We start from the raw sequence: 22,500 nt of genomic DNA, 5'->3' as shown, positions 1-22,500 counted from the left end.
GGACTGGGGAGGAAACCGGAGTACCCGAAGGAAGTATGTGGAAAATAAAGTAAAATTTCTATTGCTGGAAAATTGTTGTGTTATAAATGGAATAAACCTCTTCAAGATATGAAAAAAAGAATCAACTTCAGGCATCATATCACTCCACTGTTGATTATTTTGCTTTTATTCCTTCAGTAGTTCTGCTCATTAAGTAACTTCTCCTCAGAATAATCCGTGACATGCTTTCAGGAGTTCATTTAAAATGATATAATAAAGTGTCAGGAAAACAGTTTCTGATATCAGTCAGAGATTGTGTAATACTCCGTAAAGAGTTTTTGCATGATTGCAGGACTGGGGCTGTAAACGGTTTGTCACGCAGTAATTACAATGCACGGAGTGTCACGGGGTAACAGGTGGACGAGAGGCCTCGCTGCAGAGGAGGCAATGACTAAGAGCTTCTCAAAGAGACAGCATGAGTGGGAGTTTTTATCGTAGGGTGACTCAGGAAAGAAAGGGCACAGGCTTGGTAAACGACAGAAAGATTAAAATGATGACTAGGAAACTGGAGTGATGGTGAAACGAGAGATAAATCTGAAGCTAGCTGAACAGATGGGGCCGACCTCTGAGTGCCAGCTGAGCGCGGGTAGGAGTCTTGTACAGGAACGACTTCTTATACTAAACAACATAACCACGTACGTGGACAGGACCTTTGCTTTACTCAAAGAATTTTAATTAAAAAATACAATCACGGTGGAATCGAACATATCACAGGCATTATGTAACTGAACTGTCCTCCGGAAATAGAGCTTTAATACAGAGGCTGGTGTCAAGTAACGTCAATGCTGTGGGTTGGGATTTGAGGAGCGAAGGATGAGGAAATCTGCAGAGAATTTGATCATGAATCATGGAGACACTGGTGAAGAACTTGAGTCGGGTTCACATGAAAGAAAAACCAAGTAACTGCTCAGCAGTTTGTTGGTGTCAGATGGGCTGCTTTGACTATTTAAGAAACTGATGATCTCGAGAGTTTGATATACGACGGTCTCTAGAGTTTACGCCGAATGGTGCAAATAAGAAAAAAAGAACATCCAGTGAAAGCAGGTCTGCAGTTGAGAAGAAAATGGCCAGACTGCTCACAGAACTCACCAGATGGCTCTTTACACCTACAGTGAGCAGAAAAACATCTCAGAATGCGTCAAACTTTGAGTACAAAAAAACAAAAAGTTCCTCTCCTGTCAGCCAAGAACAGGAATCTGACACTAGAGTGTGTACAGAGCAAAATAGACAGGTGAAGATGGGGAAAATGTCGGCTGGTCTGGTAAATCTCTTATTAGTCATCTGATTGAAACTAGGTAGTGTGCATTCAGACTGGGATCACTGTGGGACTATGATGCTACCATATGTGGATTACGAGAAAGACAAGAGGGTTGAGTATATATGAAGGCGTTTTATGATATCATGAAGATTAAAAGTCTACTCGTACTCTATAAAAGAGTTGCATGAGAATTATATGATGCTCTCTTGGTCTCTTGAACTCTTGATGTTCAGTGGTAGATAAGAACTCACATCTTTGCCCCCCATGGCCTCAAACATCTTCTCCAGCTGCACTCGGATCTGCTGGATGTTATTAATGATGATGCAAGGCTGATAAAAAAGAAATGGAAGATGTTAAAGATTACATGAGTACACAGACACATACAAAATCACTCAGTCATGAACTCAAATATCTAAAAACTGATTTTGAGTCAATCAAAGATTCATTTACCTGTGCAAGCTGAAATGTGTGTGCGAGAGTGTGTGTGTGTGTGTGTCTGTGTGTCTGTGAGTGTGTGTGAGAGAGAGAGAGAGAGAGAGAGAGAGAGAGAGAGAGAGAGAGAGAGAGAGAGAGAGAGAGAGAGAGAGAGATTTTCTCTTGGGAATAATTTGTCTCAGTCCCAGCAGACTGCATTCAGCTAATTACTTCATCCCTATTCGATTAAACATATGGATACCTATTTCGGGATTGAGAACAGTTACAGCACATTTTCCTGAAAGAGCACAATACACACACACACACACACACACACACACACACACACACACACACACACACACACACACACACACACACACACACACACACACAAAGAGTAAGAACACATACCACTTTCTCCTTATTGCAGTGGTTGGGAAAATCCTTGGCAATGATTTCAGCGTAAGACAAAAGTACAGTCCCAATAGTCTGTATAAAAAATAAATGTTGAGATGGAGATTACTTGATTGCAAGCAAAAAAGCAATACATCAAGAATTCAAACTCAATTCAATAAATTCTAATGGTTTTCTTAGAAATACAAGAAATACCTTGGCAAATCTCTTCATATAGTTGCCAACAATCTGAGGGTCAGGACACTCCAGCTTCCGGATAATCTCAAAGCTCTGATTCAGCTGAGAGAAAACATCAACCACCGAGCAGGAGAACAGGGCATGCTCCGACGTCTGCTGGAACTGTGGGTGTCAAATCAATTCAGAGGGAGACATAAGGTATTATAAATCTGCTTAGCGCTATGAAAAAAGAAGCAATAATAAGCAATAATAATTATTGTCTAAAACAGTCATACGTTTATTGAAATCTTACTGACTAAAAGCTTAAAATATGTGCTCTATTTACCCCGTCCTTTGCGTCCCTCACTAGGGCACCGTTCAGGAAGTCCTTGGACACTTCCTCATTTTCATCCAACCAAAGGATCACAAATGGTTCGAACCAACTATCAAAGACAACAGATATCCAGATAGGCTTTAATTACTAATGATGGCTAAACTGATTGATAATCAGATCATATCGAATGTAGGCTATTATTTCAACCAGGCAATAATAATCTAACAGAAACAAGTATTAAAATCATACAAGCATTTGTGAAAAATTCATGAACAGTGTAACTATATGGGTATCATGGCGAAAACAAGACATTATGATACATTACAAAAAGATTTCACTTCATTGGTTATTGTGCTCGGTGGCTTAGTGGTTAGCACGTTCGCCTCACACCTCCAGGGTTGGGGGTTCGATTCCTGCCTCCGCCTTGTGTGTGTGAAGTTTGCATGTTCTTTCCATGCCTCGGGGGTTTCCTCCGGGTACTCCGGTTTCCTCCCCCGGTCCAAAGACATGCATGGTAGGTTGATTGGCATCTCTTGAAAATTGCCCATTGTGTGTGTGTGTGAGTGAATGAGAGTGTGTGTGTGTCCTGTGATGGGTTGGCACTCCATCCAGGGTGTATCCTGCCTTGATGCACGATGACGCCCGAGATAGGCACAGGCTCCCCGTGACCCGAGAAGTTCGGGTAAGCGGTAAAAAATGAATAAATGAATGAATGGTTATTGTGCTAGCTAGCAGAAAAAAGCTACTGATGGACATACAGAGTTAAGCCTTCAACATGAAGAAAAAAACCTCCTGAGCAACCAGACTCAGATATGTAGAGTGGGTTTGTTTCCTTGCTGTTATTGTTGAGTTATAACCATTAACCAGCCTTGCCATGTTTCAACAAAATGTTCAGCTTAGCTACATCCCAAAACACACACAAAAACATCCTGAAACTCTCCTCGATTCTGCTAAAATTGTTTATAGTTCAAGCACGGGGCAGCAGGGACTGTAATCACCCCACAATTGCCCACGCTGAAAGGCAATCAAACCAGCGAAAAATTCCAACATTTACTCAGTATTCTGGATTTCAGCAGAAGTTAAATGTGTAGAGTTGTGAATGAGAGCTTTATAAATGTTAACATTTGTTGAAAAGTTCCTCCTGCCACTAGTGACGTGCCACCGCTGAGGATAGCCAAGGGTAGATCGTACAGGACAGGACTCTCAGCACAGCTTAACTTCTTTCTATTCTATCAGGGACTATTTCATCTATTTCATTCACAGCGCATAAATAGGTTTTAAACGTACTTACGTAGGGTACTCGGGCACGCAGCCTTTGGAGCACGGCAGCTCTTTGCAGTACTCATTGTAGAGCCACTTGACTTTGAAGTGAAGGTTCATGTAATCTGCGCTCTTACACAGCCGGTTCTTCTCGTGCTCTAAAGACACAGACAGCATCAGTCTAGCAGGAGCTGTGAGACAGACTGCACTTAAAGCAAGAACGTGCTTAGGAAGAGAGCGACGATAAAGAGGGCACAGGTAGAGTGTCAGCTCTGGTCTACTTCATCAGCACTAGTTTAAAATGCGCTCTACGTTTTTTCCTGCTAGATCTGTTCACAACCATTAAACAGATGTGAATAAATCATACTGTGGAGATCCTCACCCTCCATGGCATACTTCATATCCTGAGCGAACATGTTCCACATGACCTCTGCGCTGATCTTCCCGACGTTCAGCTCCTGAGGAAACCTGCACGGAGAGTGCTTATGGGTAGTGTAGTCTATATGCTCTTATAAATGCCTCAACACCTTCTGACCAATCAGAAATGAGAATTCCACTTAAAATGTGGTAATAATACCTTAAAATACCGGGTATCCATGCATTCTAATAAGTATTTGTTGTTACATGCACAATGTATAAAATAGATTATGACTTCATAAAATAACACATCATATTATATTGTATAAAAAATATGATATATGTATATTCCTAATACAATATAAAAACCCATTTAAATATATTATATAGATTAATATCCTTAATGTCTTATAATGCCTGTTATAAGCCGCTAAAATGTTCGGGTAAGAACTAAGGCTGTTATGTATCATAGCAAAACTCTATTTGCGGTGCAGATTGTGTAGAATTTGCAGTTTAGGTGCTAAGTGGAAGTTTGAATTCATGTGATCATGTTTTATAACATATTCTGTATGTACAGCTACCTATAAACATATTATTAAAGTATTGCTCATGCTACATAACACTTTATAAAAGTATATATGATGCCTTATGAGGGTTCAACAAATGATTTAATGCATTATGTAAAGCTCGGGAATCGCATCTTTGCTGCATTATTAAACTTACAACTTTAGTTTCTTACATTATGCTACATATTGTTAATAAACATATTAAATAAACATTAAAAGATCACATTACTCCCGTTTTGGAGTCCTAGCACTGGCACCCCGTTAGGTTTAGGGTTGATTTCAAGATTCTGATGCTTACCTACACGGCCTTACATGAGCTAGCTCCTCAATATTTAAATTCCTTATATTCCATCTCGTGACCTTCGTTCTTCTGAAACTGGGCTGTTAACTGTTCCTTTAACTCGGTTAAAATCGATGGGAGATAGGGCCTTCTCTTCATCATCTCCAAAACTGTGGAATTCTTTACCAACTGAGATAAGGCAAGCAACATCTCTTGGCACTCAAAACTCATTTTTTTAGGGTCGTTTTTAATTTGACTAATTGTAATGTTGCTTATTTTATAGTCTATTTTTGTTGCTTTAATTTTAATCTTTATATTATGTCTGTATTTTTCTTGTTTTTATTTTGCTTTTAGAAAGCGCTTTGAGATGTTCTTTTAAAGGCGCTATAGAAAATAAAGGTTATTATTATTATTCTAACATATAACACACAATAGATTTCATGTCAAACCTAATACCATACGAAGCATTCTAAGTATACACACACACACACACACACACACACACACACACACACACACACACACACACACACACACACACACACACACACACACACACACACACACACATACTGGTTAAGGCAGGGTGTGTAGGAGTTCTTGTCCTCCTCTATAATGGAAACTATAAGAGTGATGAGTTTGGACCAGAAGTCCAGGTTCCTGATGCTGGGGCCCTGCTCGTCTGGAGGAACACTCTTAGACTGAGGACAAAAAGAAAACACACACACACACACACACACACACACACACACACACACACACACACACACACACACACACACACACACACACACACACACACACACACACACACACACACACGCACAGAGTCACTATTTATGACACTTTGGCTTACATAATGTAAAAACCTCCTCCTTCCTGTAGAGGTTGGAGGAGCTGAGCGAAAAAGCCAGCTGAGTAGAGGAAAGAGCAATGTGGCTCACTGCAGCTCTCTGTTCTCTAACAACCACGCCACCTCGGCTATGATCAATATTTCATCTTAAAAAGGAACGTCCATTAGAGAGGTGATCACTGTTCACTGCCTCCTGCTCCTGAATAACAAGAAAGATGCCTGGAGCAGAATCAACCTGACATCTCGAGCATGAAGCTGGTAAAAAATGACTTGTGTTCCAGGGAGGAGGGAAGAAACAAAAACGAACACAGGAGTGAGACACTTTATTACACACCTACGCTCTCGATTCAACGTATAAACCATCCAGTGCTGATGCATTCAATAATTAACGTCATGCAGCGCTTAAGCTGTGCTTGAGAATTACATTTTTGGTGACTAAAGTTGGAAATAAATCTTATGCTTTGCTCTTAAGCCTCACTCGAGATTATGTCAAAGAAATTAGGCCAAATTAATGCAGGGAAAAAAAATTATTCATACTTTGTTCTTCAGTTTCTCCTCACAAGCTCAACATAAACATTAGCCAGTAGCTTTAGGTTTCCTGGGTTGCGTAAATGCATGTGATAATGTATTATGCAAGCACACACACACACACACACACACACACACATCTACTAACCGCATCTGTCTGATATTCGCGACTGTAGAGCTCATGGCAGTTGTTGAAGATGTACTCATATGTAGAGTTCAGACAGGCCTTCACACAGTCCTTAACCACCTGACTGGCTCGAGGAGGGCTTTGCAGCTCCTGGACCTACACACATCCATACACACATCATCCACACAAACACGTACAAACAATTGCATCAATGAATCTCCTTGGCAGCAAGAGCTAGAATCCCATTTGGTCTGTCAGCAGGAGTGTAACTGTTTCTTCTGAGCTGTAAAATGCAGGGTTGCAATCAAACAGCAGGAGGTTCAACAGGACAGTATGTTTAGTCATCAGAGCGAGTGTTGCCCCAACACGGTCCCGACCCAGATAGCAAATGAGCGATGACGCAAGTTTGGCACTTTCATCTGGTCCACATGCAGGTGCTGATGAACTCATCTGAATCTCTGCCAGAACGCAGCCACAACTCAACCTAGATGAGGCTGTGTGGCAGGTTGCGATACGATCCAGAACTAATCATTTAGGCGACATTCAGACGGGAAGTGAAACGCAAGCTTCTGTTGCATTTAAGCCGTAAATGTTGTGGCTTTACAATTGGGTTATTTTTTTGTACTACATTATAATCATCTTTGCCAAATAAACGACACCTTGAAAAGATGAAACATCGGCAAAACAGATGAGTTCCTGTTATCAGTTACTGTACGTTACAGCCGATATAAATAGAGCATATTACTGAGAGACCTTAAAGTCCTTGAAGACTCCTCCAAAAAAAAAAAAAAAAAGCAAGAAAAACATATTAGTGGTTTTATGTTTTTCAATAACAATAATTCCCTATAGGTGAGCTGTTGCTATAGAAACAATACTGCATTAGAAAGAGCAATTATTATAAAGCGATATTAAGCAACACTGTGGTATGAAGATATTTCTCCACATCGAACCAACGCCTTGTGCTCGGAGTAAAGCATGTGTGCCTCTGGTGAAAAAAATGCAGGCGTTTCATCAGTAATGCAGTGGAGTGTTTAATGTGCAGTAAAAAAGGGAAATCAAACACTACAACAAGGCTCTGTGAACAGAAAAGTAAGCGTCATTAATCCAGGGGAAAATCTGTGGGCGGTACGCATAAATTAGATGTTTTTGAGCTTTCAAAATCTTTTGAAAGTCTATTATAGCTAGATAACTATTCCTATATGAGCTCTCTTAGATTCCTCATCATAAATGCACGTGCAAGTACAAGTATTGACTGAATATACAGTTTTGGGGCTTTACCCTCAACTGATTTTTGTCTTTTTGTTGGTTTACCATAAAAAAAATTTCCATCATGTGTGAGCGTGTACATGCAGCACAAACCTTCATCCTGAAGAAGGTGATGCTAGTGAGTAGATCTACAGTTGACTTTAGGTCCTGTAGTCGCTCAGGACTGCTAGCAGGGAAATTATTCTGCAAGACATAATGGAGTGTGCATGACAAACCTGGCTCCAGAGTGTCACTGAGGGATTCTGAGTGTGTAAATAAGTGTGTATCGTGTGTCGGTACCCTGTACATAGAGAGGTCAATTCTCAGAGAGTTATGAAGTTGGTCCAGGAGCTTCACAAACCTCTCTTTCTGCAATAGAAACAAACACAGACACACAAACTAGTTTACAAAATGTGCACAGCAGCTAGCAGACAATCCTACCTGAAAATACTGAGGGATCATGAAAAAGCCATTAATAAATCCATTAATAACTGGGAGCCAATCACAGGCATCTGAGAGCTTGTGTATAAGACAACGCTTTCCTCCATATGTAATGTGTCATGAGAGGCACTTTTTTGTAAAGAAGCATCTAACTGGATTCATGTGTCACTGAAGAAGGTAGTCCCAGATGTCAGTCCTCATCTTCCCCGTGAGAGTGGGTGTATGTTAGGGAGAGTTGGCTGGTGGCTTGCAATTAGCAGGTGACAATACTAGGAAAAAAACGTGTGTGTGTGTGTGTGTGTGTGTGGGGGGGGGGGGTTTGATCTGAGAGACACGCACCCCGAAGTTGGAGGCGGCGAACCGGTCTGAAGCAGAGACGTTGTTGGAGGACTGCGTGGTGTGGGCGTAGTAAGCGTTGATGTTGGCTAGCAGGGTGCTCATCACAGCTGGCACTCCAGGACACATGTACTTAGATGACAAACATGCAAAGTGCCTGGAACCAGTACACACAGACACACACACACACACACACACACACACACACACACACACACACACACACACACACACACACACACACTTTGATTTTTACTGTGCTTTTAACAATGGTCGCAAAGCAGCTTTACAGAAATCTAAAAATAAATAAATAAATCAGGATATGCATATTAAATTGATCAATATTTTTTAAACGCATCTCCCTCTTTCTTTAGTCCGCTTACGTCATGGCTTGGTAGATGGACTCCACTCCGTATCTCATGGCGAACTCGTCCACGATCTCCTGCGCCGTCTCCTCAAAATAAACTTTCCAGGCATCATCTCCTTTAGCGTCAGGGATCTTCACCACTCCGCCGTTCTGCTCTTCGGTGGTGTAATGGAATAGGTGCTGCAGACACAGGAGAAAAGCCTCAATCGATACAATGACTTTTAATGAAATTAACCTCCTGGGTTAGATTCAACCGCACAGACAAACTGAGAATTGGTGGCAAGCAATTGTTTAAATACACAGCTTTTTGTAGACGCTTTTGGCTCGTGCTGAACTAGTGAACTGTGGTCAACTGTGGTCATGTGAAGATGCAGCACACGGGATGACACAACAATGGCACAAAAACACATGTTTGGTTAAACTAAAACACCAGAACACATACACAGACTTCAATGCAAGTGCCATCAAAGCAGTTGTTTCATAGTTTCAATGATACTCTTTAAACTGCACATTGATCACACATTTTACACTGTGGTTATGATTAGTTATCATAGAGGCAAAAAAAAGTCTGCGTCCATGATCCCCAAAGAACCAAAGAACCCTGAAGATCTCCAAAGATCACCAAAAATCTCATATTATGGGATTCCTCAGTTCCTGTTTCAACTAATTATTACACCACGAAGCTTATGAAACATTTTTCTGCAGAAGTTTTCTGATAGCTCTCTGATAGTTTTCAGACTCTTCTTGCCTCTTGAGATGGCAGATCCTATGTGTAAACCCTGTCATGTGGAGTCCAATGTCAGTAATTTACCAGGACATCTACGGGAACTGCTGTTACTCCTGACAGTTCTGTCTTGCTTTTACAGTATGTGTGTACCCATGCTTCCTGCAATGACACCACCGATTCCTCTGTTCCTCTAATATCTAGAGTCTGCAAAACTGATTTTACCCACAACATGAATCTTTTTGAATGTACTGGACAAGATTTCCAGATTATTTTCAAACACAAAAAAAGCAATATCACATTGACATTGGAGCCCACTAACTTTCAGTTACTCTCACAGACATATTGAGCTATCGCTACAACCGAGGGGAAACAAAAAGAAATCATGTTATAATACATTCATTCATTTTGGGTAAGTTGATCCTGGCCAGTATACTTTATAGTACAGTGTCTCTGGAGCTGACCTCATGTAGGCAGGTATACTGGACGTGGTATGGAGCCACTGTTTCCTCTCCTTTAATTTCTACACTGATGTGCATGCGGATGGCTCCAGACACGGCCGATTTATCTGTGCGCTTGTCTGTGTGCAGAGCAGGGGGAGGAAGAGGAGGAGGAGGAGAGAGAAAGAGACAGGTCATGAATTAACTCAACCTCCGTCTAGTCTATTCTTAGATCCTTCTTATTTCCGTTTTCATTACTTTTCATCATTATGATTAAAGTCTGTCAGACACACACACACACACACACACACACACACACACACACACACACACACACACACACACACACACACACACACACACACACAGAGCTCACCCAAGTTGTACCACACATCCATTTCTCCGCTAAGAGTCCGGACCTCGATGATGGTCTGACCCAAGAAGTCATCAGACTCTCGTTTGAACCGTTGTTTCACACGGGATTTAATGTCATCGTCTTCGTCCCACACTCGCACCTTTATGCGATCGGATGAGTTGTGGCACTCGCTAGCAAGATGGAAACAAACTGGTATATTACTTGTATATTATTGCTATATTCATAATTATATCACAACGCCATAGAATTCTTGAATGTGATTGGTACAGCTGCTCAGACAGTCTGGCTGCAAGGCAAACCACAGGGTTATGTTCAATAAATCTCTGCCATTTTTAAAACATGACAAGCTGAATATTTTATTTTTAAAAGGGAATGGCTGTTGACAATGATAACTTGTGGTGTACGATGGATAAACCACAGTCATTGTTTAATAAATAAAAAAATATGTTTGTAAAAATGTTAGCATTGGTAAAATTGTTGTGGTTTAAGAGAATAAAACACTTCAGGACATGCTGGTATTGGGAACTAATAACAGTACTAAACAGTCTAGAAGTACAAAAAGGTCTTACAAGTGGAAACTCTCGTCCCAGACAGGATTGAGGTTGCCGTAGATGGTTTTGGTCCTTTTTTTGGTCTTTCCCACCTGGACAGTGACGTAGGGATCACTGGAGCCAGTCTTATCCTTGGCTTGTAGTCCTTGAGCACAGACCACTGACAGAGAAACCCATGCAAGCTTACTGTACAGTATTGTGGTGTATTTCTAAAAACATTGATTTTTTCCCCTCTCAGCTAACATTCAGACCGGATTCAATCCTTTCAAGGCTTCGAGCTCTGACCTGTGATGCTGATCTTGGCTGACCATTTAGACGTCCCGTCCAGGACGCTCTGCTTAATCTGCTTCATCTGGGTCGCATGGGTTGTCTTGACCACGCCAAACACCTCCTGGATAAGCTCGAAGATCTCGGGTTTGTTGCGTTCACGGATCTTCATGCGGTCCTTCAGGACCATGATGATGTTCTGAGTGCGGTCCTCTGCACCGTGTTTAGAGCTCTTCTCAGCAGCTCCTGAAACGCAGAGCAAAGCCAAGAGGCTAATAGAGCAGCTCTAATCTGGCTGATGAACTATTATGTTATTGGTGAGAAAATAAGCTATGCAAAGACACATGAATTTCAAAAGTCAACAGTTTTTTGTGTGTTGTACCTGCTGAGATGATTAATCACTCGAATTTAACCTTCGGTGACTTCAAAATCTTTTCATTTATAATTTAATCAGTTGGCTAAATTAGAATTTACTCCAACTCTCTCTCTCTCTCTCTCTCTCTCTCTCTCTCTCTCTCTCTCTCTCTCTCTCTCTCTCTCTAGTTTTTCAAGTGCATGAACATGCTCTGCTCCTTCCTCTGCTAAACAAGTGAATTGCATCCTGAAACAGAGCAGGCTATTTTATTTTATGATCCAATAATTTTGTCAGATTCCATCTTAATAATATATTTAACAAGTTTTGTTTTATATATCTCTGCTGTAACCAATTTTGCACAAAGTATTAATAGATATTACCCAATGTGGCTATTCATGTCCTTTAAAGTGTACATGCTCACATCATGCTCACTCACTCTGTAGGCAGTCTGCATTGAGCAGATCCTGGCACTTATCGTGGCATTTGACCCCACACTCGGTGCAGCGCATGCCCTGCCGGGCGATACCCCAAAGCAGCCCCTCACACTCGTAACAGTAGGTGGGGGTAGTGGCTGTCCACACCTCAAAGTTGTGGGGGGTTGTGCAGGAGATGGGGTAGATCAGAGCCTGCAAGGTCTTCTTATACACGTGACTCTTCTGCGGTCAGAGAAACAGATTGTGATGCTTTACTGGTGCAGAAGATGTAATCATTCTCTCTCGTTTTTTCTCTCGATACAGAGATATAGAGACCTATAGTCACACACACACGAACGCAAACACAGACGACTCACCAGTTCCTCGTTGTTGAGTGTGCTACATGCCATAGCAGATGTTATTCCAGCTTTACGAGAGTTCTGAACCAAAGACTGTATTCAGACAGCAAATGGGAAGAAAATTTAAATCATTTCTTTTTTTCTGACTACATATTAAACATTATATATAAAACATCCAGTCCAGGCCAAAAGTTCTGAGAACAACACTAACTAATAGGCAAGTTGGTGTGTGAGATTCTAAAAAAAAATCTGGGGGAGGAGTTTATTTCTGGGTCAGAAAAATGGCTCTTGTGCAAACACAACAATCACAAATGGCAACTTTAACTTTTATGTTTGCTTCCACACTTCTGGCTTGTAGTGTATTATATACTCACGGTGCCTAAAACTTACCATAGCCTGTGTGAAGGCAGAGACAGCAAAAGATAGGAAGAAAAAAAATAATGATTTGTTCAAATACATCCACAAAAGTCTGTGATTTATTGCACGCATGTTGAAACACGTTGTGAAGATCCTGGTACATGTGTCACTCACCAAGTCCCGTACTAATGGAATAGCTTTCCTCTTGCGTAGGTCAGGCATGCTGTCTATGCTGTACAAAGCTCCTCCCATTCTGCACAAACACAGAAAATGGAAGGGAAAAAAAGCTGACATTTGCTCAAGAATACGATTTTCTCCACCAGTTGTTTTGCAGTGAGATTCTGCTCATGAGGTAGATAAGTAGCTAAACCAGACAGCTACATTGGCTCCGCCCCTTAGTGATTGATAGGAGATGCTTAAATTCTAAACACATACAGTTTGCTGAGTCAGATCTTAGTGAGTTGCCCTGTGATGCAGCAGAAGGTTTTGTCACCAGTATAAATGTCCCTACGTGGGTGTGTTGCAGAAATGAGGAAGCAGAAGGCAAACACATCGTTAGCCAAATTACTGGCGTGTGAAGCTTACCAGTTGTTCTCCGGGTCTCCGTTCACAAACCGGCGCTCGGCCATGAACCACCCCCACAACTGACTTCATGGGAAAGTTTTGATTCTCTGGGTTTTATTTAAGCCATGTTTAAAATGTATTTAATTCTGCTTACTTTTACATAGACTCATGAGTAAGTGCTGGACTGTGTCTGTGTGACTTACCCGCCCTTTCCAAACCAAAGAGACTGAGAATCTGTTTCTCCCCGTTCCTGAGATAAGTTGAGAGAGAAAGCGTGCGAGAGAGAGAGAGAGAGAGAGAGAGAGAGAGAGAGAGAGAGAGAGAGAGAGAGAGAGAGAGAGAGAGAGAGAGAGAGAGAGAAATGAAAAGACCATTCATGCTCGCATATCTCTGGAGTGCACTTCATTACCCTGATTAGGTTTGACCTACAAACCAAAATCAACATATTTACAGCATTCATGGAAGCCTTCTATTATAGTGAGGTACACAGTTACATTCGGAAACCGCATCCACACGCTCTGAGTCAAAGAGCTGCAATTTTTCCTGAACTTCAATCATCCTGAGAAGCAGCATCTGATTTTTACAGCATGACAGAAATGATTGGTATGACATCATCTTGTGTTTATCACAAAGTGTGTAAAATTATAGGCTGAATAGTAGATTTCCAGGAAAGGCTGTAATTCTCTGACCTTTACAGGAATTACACAAAGAAATGATAACTGCAGTTAGAATTCTGAGGTAGGTTTGATTAGAATTTTCCCTTTGACACCATTTCATTAATGTTAAATTTAACAAGTGGTAGTAAATAATCTGGACCAATCACTTTGAAGTCATTTGGCAAAGAGTACCTTGTTTTTTTCTTCATGCAATCCAACAAGGTTTCTTTAAACTTAGCTGAGAAACACACTCAGAAGTGTAAATGAATAATCCTGTCACCACAAAGACTAATTCATGCTTCACTCACACAAATGCTCAAGATGCAGGCACAAGAAACACCACACCAAAGTTATACCACCAGAGCAGACCCACCTGACTCTCGTCCAAGCACGGCCCATCTGAGTGAACATGCAAATCGCTAAAGCAATGAAAAGAGACTGAAGAGAAAACAAAATGATGGAATACAGACAAAACAAGAAAACAGCCAAAAATAACAGGCGAAACAAAAGAAGAAGCAGTGTGACAAAATTGCATGGCAGCACTTATTAGCAGTGGTTATATTATCAGCAGATTAGCATTAATATAACAGCAAATGCATGTATATAAAATAAAACTCATAAGTAAAACTAAGTGCATCAGGCCAAAAGATTATAGCAAAATAACATTTGTAAAGAAGACCAAGCGGTGATGTGAATTGACTGTTGACTTGAATCCTAACCCAAGTTAGTTTCAGGTTTCCATCCAAGACAGCCATTCAAAAATCAATAGACCATAGATCATGCATCACTTTAGCATACACTTAATTCCCCTTCTGATTTGGCATTCCAGATTCCATTCTATGGAAATAAGAGTATTTTTAAGTCCTACCTCCCGCAGCTGCTGTTGGACCTTGTTGAACAGCCGTAGCCAGTTCTCTTTAGCTCGTACGGCTGGGTCTACAGGCTCCTTCACCTCCTCAATCTCCGGCTCTCTACACACAGACAAAAAGGCAATGCAAGCATAAACAGATGATTAAGGCTTTGATTCAACAATCACACTTGGGATTTGTGGAAAGGGTTCGCGTAGGCTGTTTTTGCTGCTTGATTTAGACCCGAAACTTTGAACACCTAGATAGGTGAAGACCCCACTGAAGCTGGCACTTCCTACAGGGTTCAGTCCTCTGCAAAACTAAATGAATTGGAACTTAATGCAGAGGTTGCTAATTACTGATTTGAACTAAGGACTTCGACTCCTGAAACGCCAAAAGCACTGCATTACCATTTCCTGGGTTAAAAATCGAAAAATGTTGAGTGACAGTTGTCTATTGCAGCTTTTGGAAATTTGAAATGCATGGGAGTAACAGCAATACCTGTCTGCCTGTTCAGTCTCTGGTTCCTTCTCCTCTGGTGGTGGTGTTGGAGAGGTGACATCTCGCTCTTTTTCCTCAAGAGGAGAACCTTCTACAGGAAACTCCTCATCCACTGGAGTGGACTGTTCTTGCACTGTTGGCTCCTCAATGACCTGTGTTTCCTCCTTTGGTGTGGTAGGCTTCGCTACAGGGGATAAGGGTTGAGCGGTGGTTGTGGGAGGCTGGGTTGGAGATTCTATGGGTTTGGCTTGGGCTAAAGTTTCTTGCTGGACTCCAGATGCAGGAGGTTGGACTGGTGCAGCTTGGGGCTGAGGTGCTGCAGGTTGTGGTTGTGGTCGTTGGGGTTGGGGTGTAGGTGCGGGAGGCGGTGAGGACATTGACATAGATCCACCCAACCCAAAAACAGCAGTTAGTGGTTTAGCCATAGCAAAAAAGGACTGGACAGATGGGATGGGACCTGTGGAATGCTGTTGCTGAAGCGGTGGCCTAGGTTGCTGCTGTGTTTGGTTTGGTTTGGTTGAAGCTTGATTGGTTGGTGGTGGTTGGGTAGGAGCTTGATTTGTTAGTTGTGTAGGGGCTGGACTGGCCATTTGGTTTGCATTCTGGCCCTGTGGTGCCTGCTGGGTTGGTGGATGCTGATGCAGGGATGGCTGTTTCTCCAGTGGTGGCCTGGAGGCTGATGGCACACCCAATTTAGGTGCAGTGCTGGTAGGGGTCGGGGTGTATGGAGGCTCCTGATCTTCACTCAGAGCCTCATCCACAGGGTACAGATCTTCATCATTATAGTTAAAGTCCTCCTCCTCACCTTCGTACATGTCTGCATCTTCAGCATATGGGTCACCATCTTCATAAAGGGCACCTTCCTCACCACCATCTTTGTTGTAGGCACCCTCATCACTGTAGGCACCTGTTGTCTCTTCTGGCTCCCAGTCAGGAGATCCTTTGCTGTAGGAAACGGATGAGTGACATGAGTGGTAAGAGTCATTCTCGTCATACAGTTCCCGCTCACAGTACTCTTCCTCACTTAGCTGTGAGCTGCAGTGGCTCAACTCTGCTGATGATGCATAGCTTCCTGCCGGACTAAGAGAAAGAAAGTGAAAGAGAGAGATAGAGAATGAAATATTAGTTGATGCTTAGAGAGGGTATAACTGACAGGTTCATCAAGTTTGCTTATCAAGGTTTTACAGTTTTGACTTGGGAACTTATCTTGAAGGAGAAAAGCCTTGTTTAGTATGTTTAATTACAACTTAGGATGTTTTTAAAATGTGTCTTGTGTCCTGTGGCTTTTGCAAAGGTTCAACAATAGAAAATGGTTAAAAGGGATATTTTTTATATCGACAAAACACTAAAGCACCATAGAGTTTGAATATGTTTTGCCCCTTAGTGCTTTTATTTTGAAAAGTAACTGCATAGGAACTGTTAAGAATGTTGAAATGCTCTATCTTGATATAAAATATCAATACATGTTTATAATAATATTTCAATATTCAAATCACCAGCATTAATTAGACGACAAATAAAAGCAGAGATTGTAAGTCTTTGGGCTTTTGCTTCAGTCAAAAGAATCATCCAGAAATAAGGATTATATAACAGTATACAAGACATGTGAGGTAGAAGAGACAAAGAGAGAGAGAAGTTGAGGGGGCAGAGATGGAAGGAGGACCTGATGTTTCATTTGAAACTGCGTGACAGAGACCAAACTCAGATGAGAAAGAAAACCATCAATCTAAATGATGGAGTTACTTTGGCAGTCGTGGGACTAAAGTGAGGAAATATCAAGAACAACAAAGCTGACTCAAAACACACACACACACACACACACACACACACACACACACACACACACACACACACACACACACACACACACACACACACACACACACACACACACACCATTTTTTTTCTACGCCTGCATTCTGCCACCAGCTATTTATGCATCAACACAATGCGGAAGAGACCTTGGGAGGCTTCAGTTCGGAAAAGCACCAACTATTCCCAGAGTGCCAAGCCAGTTACATCATGCTGAGTGGGACTCAACCAACTGTTAGGATATTCCCATGTTTTGGCAGCAAAAGCTGTTCTTTCTGTGGCAACACTGAGAGCATGCAGCGAGTGAAGTTCTGTACGCAGGAAGTGCGTACAGAACAGGGTCCTAAATTTTAGCTATGGATTACACAATCATCAAATACATCTTTATTTCAATACTGTTCCTGCAAAACTAATGAAGATTTATGAACACATGTAAACACATATATTTGGGTAATGGCCTTTGAATAATAGACTGGATATAGAATGAAGAACAGCTTCTGGGAATTTATGTCCTATATCGGCATCAAGACTCAAGAATGAGCTGTAGAGAAGAAAATAAAAACAACCCGGGTGGCTTTTCTTACATTTTCAAAATCTAACCTGATTTCAGCAAAAATGTAGACGGTGCAAAACATGAGAAATTAGAGCACAATGCTTTAGAAAGGCAAGAGAAAATGAGGAAAAAGAAGCATTTCTGAAGAAAGACACATGAGTCAAATATGATGAATGAGCCTATTAAATAAAGGGAGAAGAGAAGAAGGAAAAAAACACACCCACACACAACCACACACACACTAACACACACCCCCACACCCACCCACACTATGTCTCCACACACAAACACGCACGCACACCCATCCACACACACGCACCCACACTAACCCTCCACACACACACCAACACACACACTACCCCTCCACATACACACACACACCTACACTAACCTCCACACACACACACTACCCTCCACACACACACACACACACACACACACACACACACACACACACACACACACACACACACACACACACACACACTACCCTCCACACACACACTACCCTCCACACACGCACTACCCTCCACACACGCACTACCCCTCCAAATCAAAATGTGCTTTAAACAAGCACCTACACAATGAAAATGAATGGTTCCCTTCCAGCTAGAACCATTTAGCAAAACATGCTTTAACTTTACCATAACTTTACCCTTTGGCTTTAACTTTCGGAAAGGCTTCCTACATATACCATTTTGTTTACATATACCATAAAGTTTTGAGACTTTATATGATCAGGTGCGTTTATAGCATTTTGACCACCACTAAAGAGATTTTTATTAGTCTCACAAATGTAGAAATTTTATTTAGACTTAACTCTAGCAGTTCAAAAGTTCAGCATCACAGCCAAAATGTAGTTAAGAGCCACAAAGCTCGAGTATCATTAGCTATAAAAACTCTTTTCGACAGGCAATGCGGCAATAACATTATTGTTCTTTATGGTGTTAAATATTCCAAAGATAAAGTGTGAGAGTGCAATTTGAATATTTTATTCATGCGTGAAAATGAAATAGGAACACAGAACATAAAAAATGGATCAGCCAGCAAGTCCTTTGTGTCCTTGAATCAATTTGTGAATCAATTCATCAATTGTTCAGGGTGTGCCAGTTAATTGGATCTTTCCGATGAGATTCTCCTTCATTACCAAGTCCCTAATGTTATATTTAGTTATTTAGTCTCAGCTAAGGTGCTTATGAGAATCTTCTGAACACCCTTTAATGTGCCGTTTGGTGAAGCCAGGATCAATACGCAAATGGTATTACAATTTAACTTAAAATCTCTTCAATAATTATTCAGAACCAGCACATGAGAGCAGAAAGCAGTACGGTGATTTAGAGCAATGAGTCTCTCTCTCTCTCTCTCTCTCTCTCTCTCTCTCTCTCTCTCTCTCTCTCTCTCTCTCTATCTATCTATCTCTTGCTCTCTCTCTCTCACTCTGTCTCTCTCTGTCTCTCTACAGTATGTCTCTCGCTTACTCTCACCTGATAGCTCTCTGGTGGTCGTAGTCGATGATGTCACAACTGTGGATAGAGCGGGTATATGTGGCTCGGTTGGAGCGATGCTGCTGACCCATGGGATACTGGTGGACTGAGGCGTTGGGCTGTGACGTGCTATAGAACGGTGGTGGGATGCTGTTACTTGTCTCACTGCGGTAATCACTGTCCCGATCATCCACTGCGCTATCTGGGTCTTCGTCTACAGGTGGGAAGTGAGTGTTAGCAAAGGATTTAATTTCTCACACACGTTTGCCATTCAATTCAAAACACTTACATGTCAAATATAATGCCAAAGCCAAAACCAAACAAAATCCTGTTATATATAAGCCTCTAGAATGAGATGAATGTTTTAAAACAATAAACTCTACTTGAAATGAGATTACCACAAAAGCTAAATCTGGCCCTGAGGGAGGAAGAAGAGGAAGGCTGTGACTCATACAGGAATAGAGTGTGGCGCTGTATTCAGTAAAACTCTTGTATAATTCAAAGCTCTTATTAGTATTGTACTTTGTAGACGAGATCGGATGAGGGGTGGCGTGACAAATGGGCCGACGGGCCAACTGGACCCCGGCCAGTGAGCCAATCTGCTAATCCACGCATCAGCAAAGGGGTGTGTGTGTGTGTGTGTGTGTGTGTGTGTGTGTGTGTGTGTGTGTGTGTGATGCAGTAATTGTATGATCTACTTGTGATCTTTTGATGACACTGTTGAAAAGAAAGCTCAAGAAGATTATTATCGTGTTATTTTGGTGGAAGAAGCAACTTGAGGTGATAGGTGAGATTTTCGACGTTCAAATTCAAGTTGCGTTTTTGTCGGTAGACGGTACGTCATGTAGTAAAATGACCCTACAATTACGAAACACTATACAGCTGGAAAAGGGAATATAAACAAGTATATAGAAATAAATAAAAAACATCTCAAAAGTTTTTTAAAGATAAATGTAATGCTCTAAATGGTTTCACACAACAATGCATCATGTTTCAATCAGTGTTATAACAACGCAAGCTGTTATAGTCTTGTAGCTAGGTTAAGCTCTTGCTGACACTCAGGAAAAAATATTAATAGCTGGATAACGTGTGGAAACCAAAGAGACGTGTTCTGAGGGGAAAAAATGCCATGTGAATTATTATACTGTTTCATATAAAACACTTTATTCATAGCCTGCAGCCTAATGACAGCAAACAGGGACTCACTTTGCTGGTCTCCCCACAAATTCCAGTTACCTGTAAGAGAGCAGACACCGAAAGGACGGTCAGATCTTTGTGTTTATTAGGCATAATTTGATACAAAAAAAAAATAAAAAATAAAGTCATGGTATTCTCTCAATTAAAAAAAACAATGAGAATCTGATAGATGCTTTGATTAGAAAAGAACTAACTTTGGAGTAGCAGCAGGAATGTATAATGACTGATGTTAATAGAATAAAACAACCTGTCATGTTTTATTCCTTACTGGATTCACCCAAGCGATCTCTCTTTTTCCTCTCAGCTAATGGAGTGGAGGAGATCACAAAGCCTTTATTATAGATGGCTGTGATGCCTCGCCAGTCTGTGATTAACACAGTGTGGGTCTGGCGGGTAGCCAATGACAATCTCCGGCTGTCCGCCACAGCCAACGACAAGCCACCTGAGTGTGGCCCAGGCCGCTGGGACCTGTGTCAGCTCTGTCTAAGGCAATCATGAAGAGGGCTTACTCCAGTCATACTCTGACTGCCGTCTAGCTGGCAGATAAAATGTCATTCACATTTCTCCATCACACACACATTAACAATGTGCTGACAAGCAGTAAGAACTGAGCTGAATCCAGCATGTAGAAATCTTAGAGCTTCTATAATAATAATAATAATAATAATAATAATAATAATAATAATAATAATAATAATAATAATAATAAGAAGAAGAAGAAGAAGAAGAAGAAGAAGAAGAAAAAGAAGATTATTATTGTTGTTCTATTTATTATTATTATTATTATTATTATTATTATTATTATTATATAAGGAATATATTATTGAATTATTCAAATTATTCAGTCATTTTTTTGCTTCTTTGCTTCTTTTTATCAGTATTTTTGCAATAATTCTAATGCCTTTTGTGTTTCCTTGACCTGCTGTCACTGATTAAACACTACTTTAGCACTAGTTTTACTCCACCAGAGGCTTTGTTTGATTTTTATTTTCTTTTGGTGAACTCTTTGTTTGAATTTATCTTAGAGAGGCGATATGATGGCAGTTAGCCAGCCCACCTTAATTCTGCCCTCAAATCACATCCCTGAAATGTCTGTTACTATTACATGGTTCATTCAGGCTTGAAGGTGTTTTGACCAAAGTCCATTCAGTATTAGGAACTAAAGAGTAACTACGTATGATGCTGATCCAGTGATGTCATTAGCTATCTGTTTATTTCGCATCAAATCTGATATTCTGCAAATGATCTATAATTAGATTGTCTCTTAGTGTGTTCTCGTGCCTTCATATACAACCTCATGTCCTTAACCTGAACACACTGCTATCAGCGAAAGCGAGTAGTTAGTGAAGGCATGAGGTGGCCTCTGTGAAAAGCGCTGCATTTCCATTTTGCCAGTGTAAAGTGAAGCTATTTTCAGCAAAAAGTGGTGATAAATCGAACAACTTTCAGACTACTGTAAGAATTTGGCCTTTGCAGATCAGGTGACGCCAAAATTCCACATCAAAAGCTTCCATAACACAGATAGCTGATATCCGGTGAGTGTAAGATTACATAATCCAGACAAGTCTAAAAGCTTTGTGGCAAACAGAGATTCATTCGAGGTTGTTGGAGCATCTACAGGCAGGAAGCTGTAAGGCAGCTCGACTTATCATGCTTCCTCTGAAGTCTCAGTGTGACACTTTGGTACTGATTTTATAAGGAAGTGTGTAACTCACAGCATTGGCCCCCGGGAACAGGAAGTGGCCTCTCCTGCTGCTCCTGGTACGAGTACTACGACACAACAAGCACACTTGTGACAAGTCCAGGATGGTATGTCAAACATGTGAATCATGTGACTCTATTAAGAGGAGAAGGAACTTACATCTTGGTCTCTCATGGCATTGAGCTGTTCCAGTTTCTTTGCCCAGTAGCGAGCTTCCTCTTCTGGGATATCTGTGGAAAGGAGCACGAACACATCCACATGCAGGTTTGTCTTAACTGTCCACAATGGCAGATGCCAGAATTGGGACTCGGGTATCATGGACGTGGGAGGTTTTTACTTTCTTTTGTTGAAGTGGAGTCAGAT

The 22,500-nt window shown here is 41.2% G+C and overlaps 1 protein-coding gene across 2 annotated transcripts in view; it reads right to left on the bottom strand.

Annotated features, from left to right (window-relative positions):
* Positions 1 to 22,500, bottom strand: part of LOC113645300 (protein unc-13 homolog A) — a 56,008-nt gene that overhangs the window by 17,485 nt on the left and 16,023 nt on the right. For both annotated transcript variants that reach the window (XM_047806649.1, XM_047806650.1), the window contains exons 6-32: positions 22,297 to 22,367; positions 22,151 to 22,205; positions 20,445 to 20,474; positions 19,239 to 19,452; positions 15,390 to 16,469; positions 14,909 to 15,011; positions 13,588 to 13,634; positions 12,995 to 13,073; positions 12,854 to 12,859; positions 12,482 to 12,556; positions 12,128 to 12,347; positions 11,355 to 11,582; positions 11,088 to 11,229; positions 10,519 to 10,688; positions 10,167 to 10,282; positions 8,995 to 9,158; positions 8,615 to 8,768; positions 8,135 to 8,203; positions 7,949 to 8,038; positions 6,611 to 6,745; positions 5,655 to 5,782; positions 4,261 to 4,346; positions 3,910 to 4,036; positions 2,631 to 2,727; positions 2,324 to 2,467; positions 2,126 to 2,203; positions 1,549 to 1,626 (exon numbers count right to left, since the gene is read on the bottom strand). In XM_047806649.1, coding sequence (XP_047662605.1) covers positions 1,549 to 1,626; positions 2,126 to 2,203; positions 2,324 to 2,467; positions 2,631 to 2,727; positions 3,910 to 4,036; positions 4,261 to 4,346; positions 5,655 to 5,782; positions 6,611 to 6,745; positions 7,949 to 8,038; positions 8,135 to 8,203; positions 8,615 to 8,768; positions 8,995 to 9,158; positions 10,167 to 10,282; positions 10,519 to 10,688; positions 11,088 to 11,229; positions 11,355 to 11,582; positions 12,128 to 12,347; positions 12,482 to 12,556; positions 12,854 to 12,859; positions 12,995 to 13,073; positions 13,588 to 13,634; positions 14,909 to 15,011; positions 15,390 to 16,469; positions 19,239 to 19,452; positions 20,445 to 20,474; positions 22,151 to 22,205; positions 22,297 to 22,367 — 3,986 coding nt within the window. The remainder of the gene's footprint in view (positions 1 to 1,548; positions 1,627 to 2,125; positions 2,204 to 2,323; positions 2,468 to 2,630; positions 2,728 to 3,909; positions 4,037 to 4,260; positions 4,347 to 5,654; positions 5,783 to 6,610; positions 6,746 to 7,948; positions 8,039 to 8,134; positions 8,204 to 8,614; positions 8,769 to 8,994; positions 9,159 to 10,166; positions 10,283 to 10,518; positions 10,689 to 11,087; positions 11,230 to 11,354; positions 11,583 to 12,127; positions 12,348 to 12,481; positions 12,557 to 12,853; positions 12,860 to 12,994; positions 13,074 to 13,587; positions 13,635 to 14,908; positions 15,012 to 15,389; positions 16,470 to 19,238; positions 19,453 to 20,444; positions 20,475 to 22,150; positions 22,206 to 22,296; positions 22,368 to 22,500) is intronic.

Source organism: Tachysurus fulvidraco, chromosome 22 (genome assembly GCF_022655615.1).
Source record: "Tachysurus fulvidraco isolate hzauxx_2018 chromosome 22, HZAU_PFXX_2.0, whole genome shotgun sequence".
NCBI classification, from domain to species: domain Eukaryota; kingdom Metazoa; phylum Chordata; class Actinopteri; order Siluriformes; family Bagridae; genus Tachysurus; species Tachysurus fulvidraco.
This window is presented reverse-complemented; position numbering and strand designations above follow the sequence as displayed.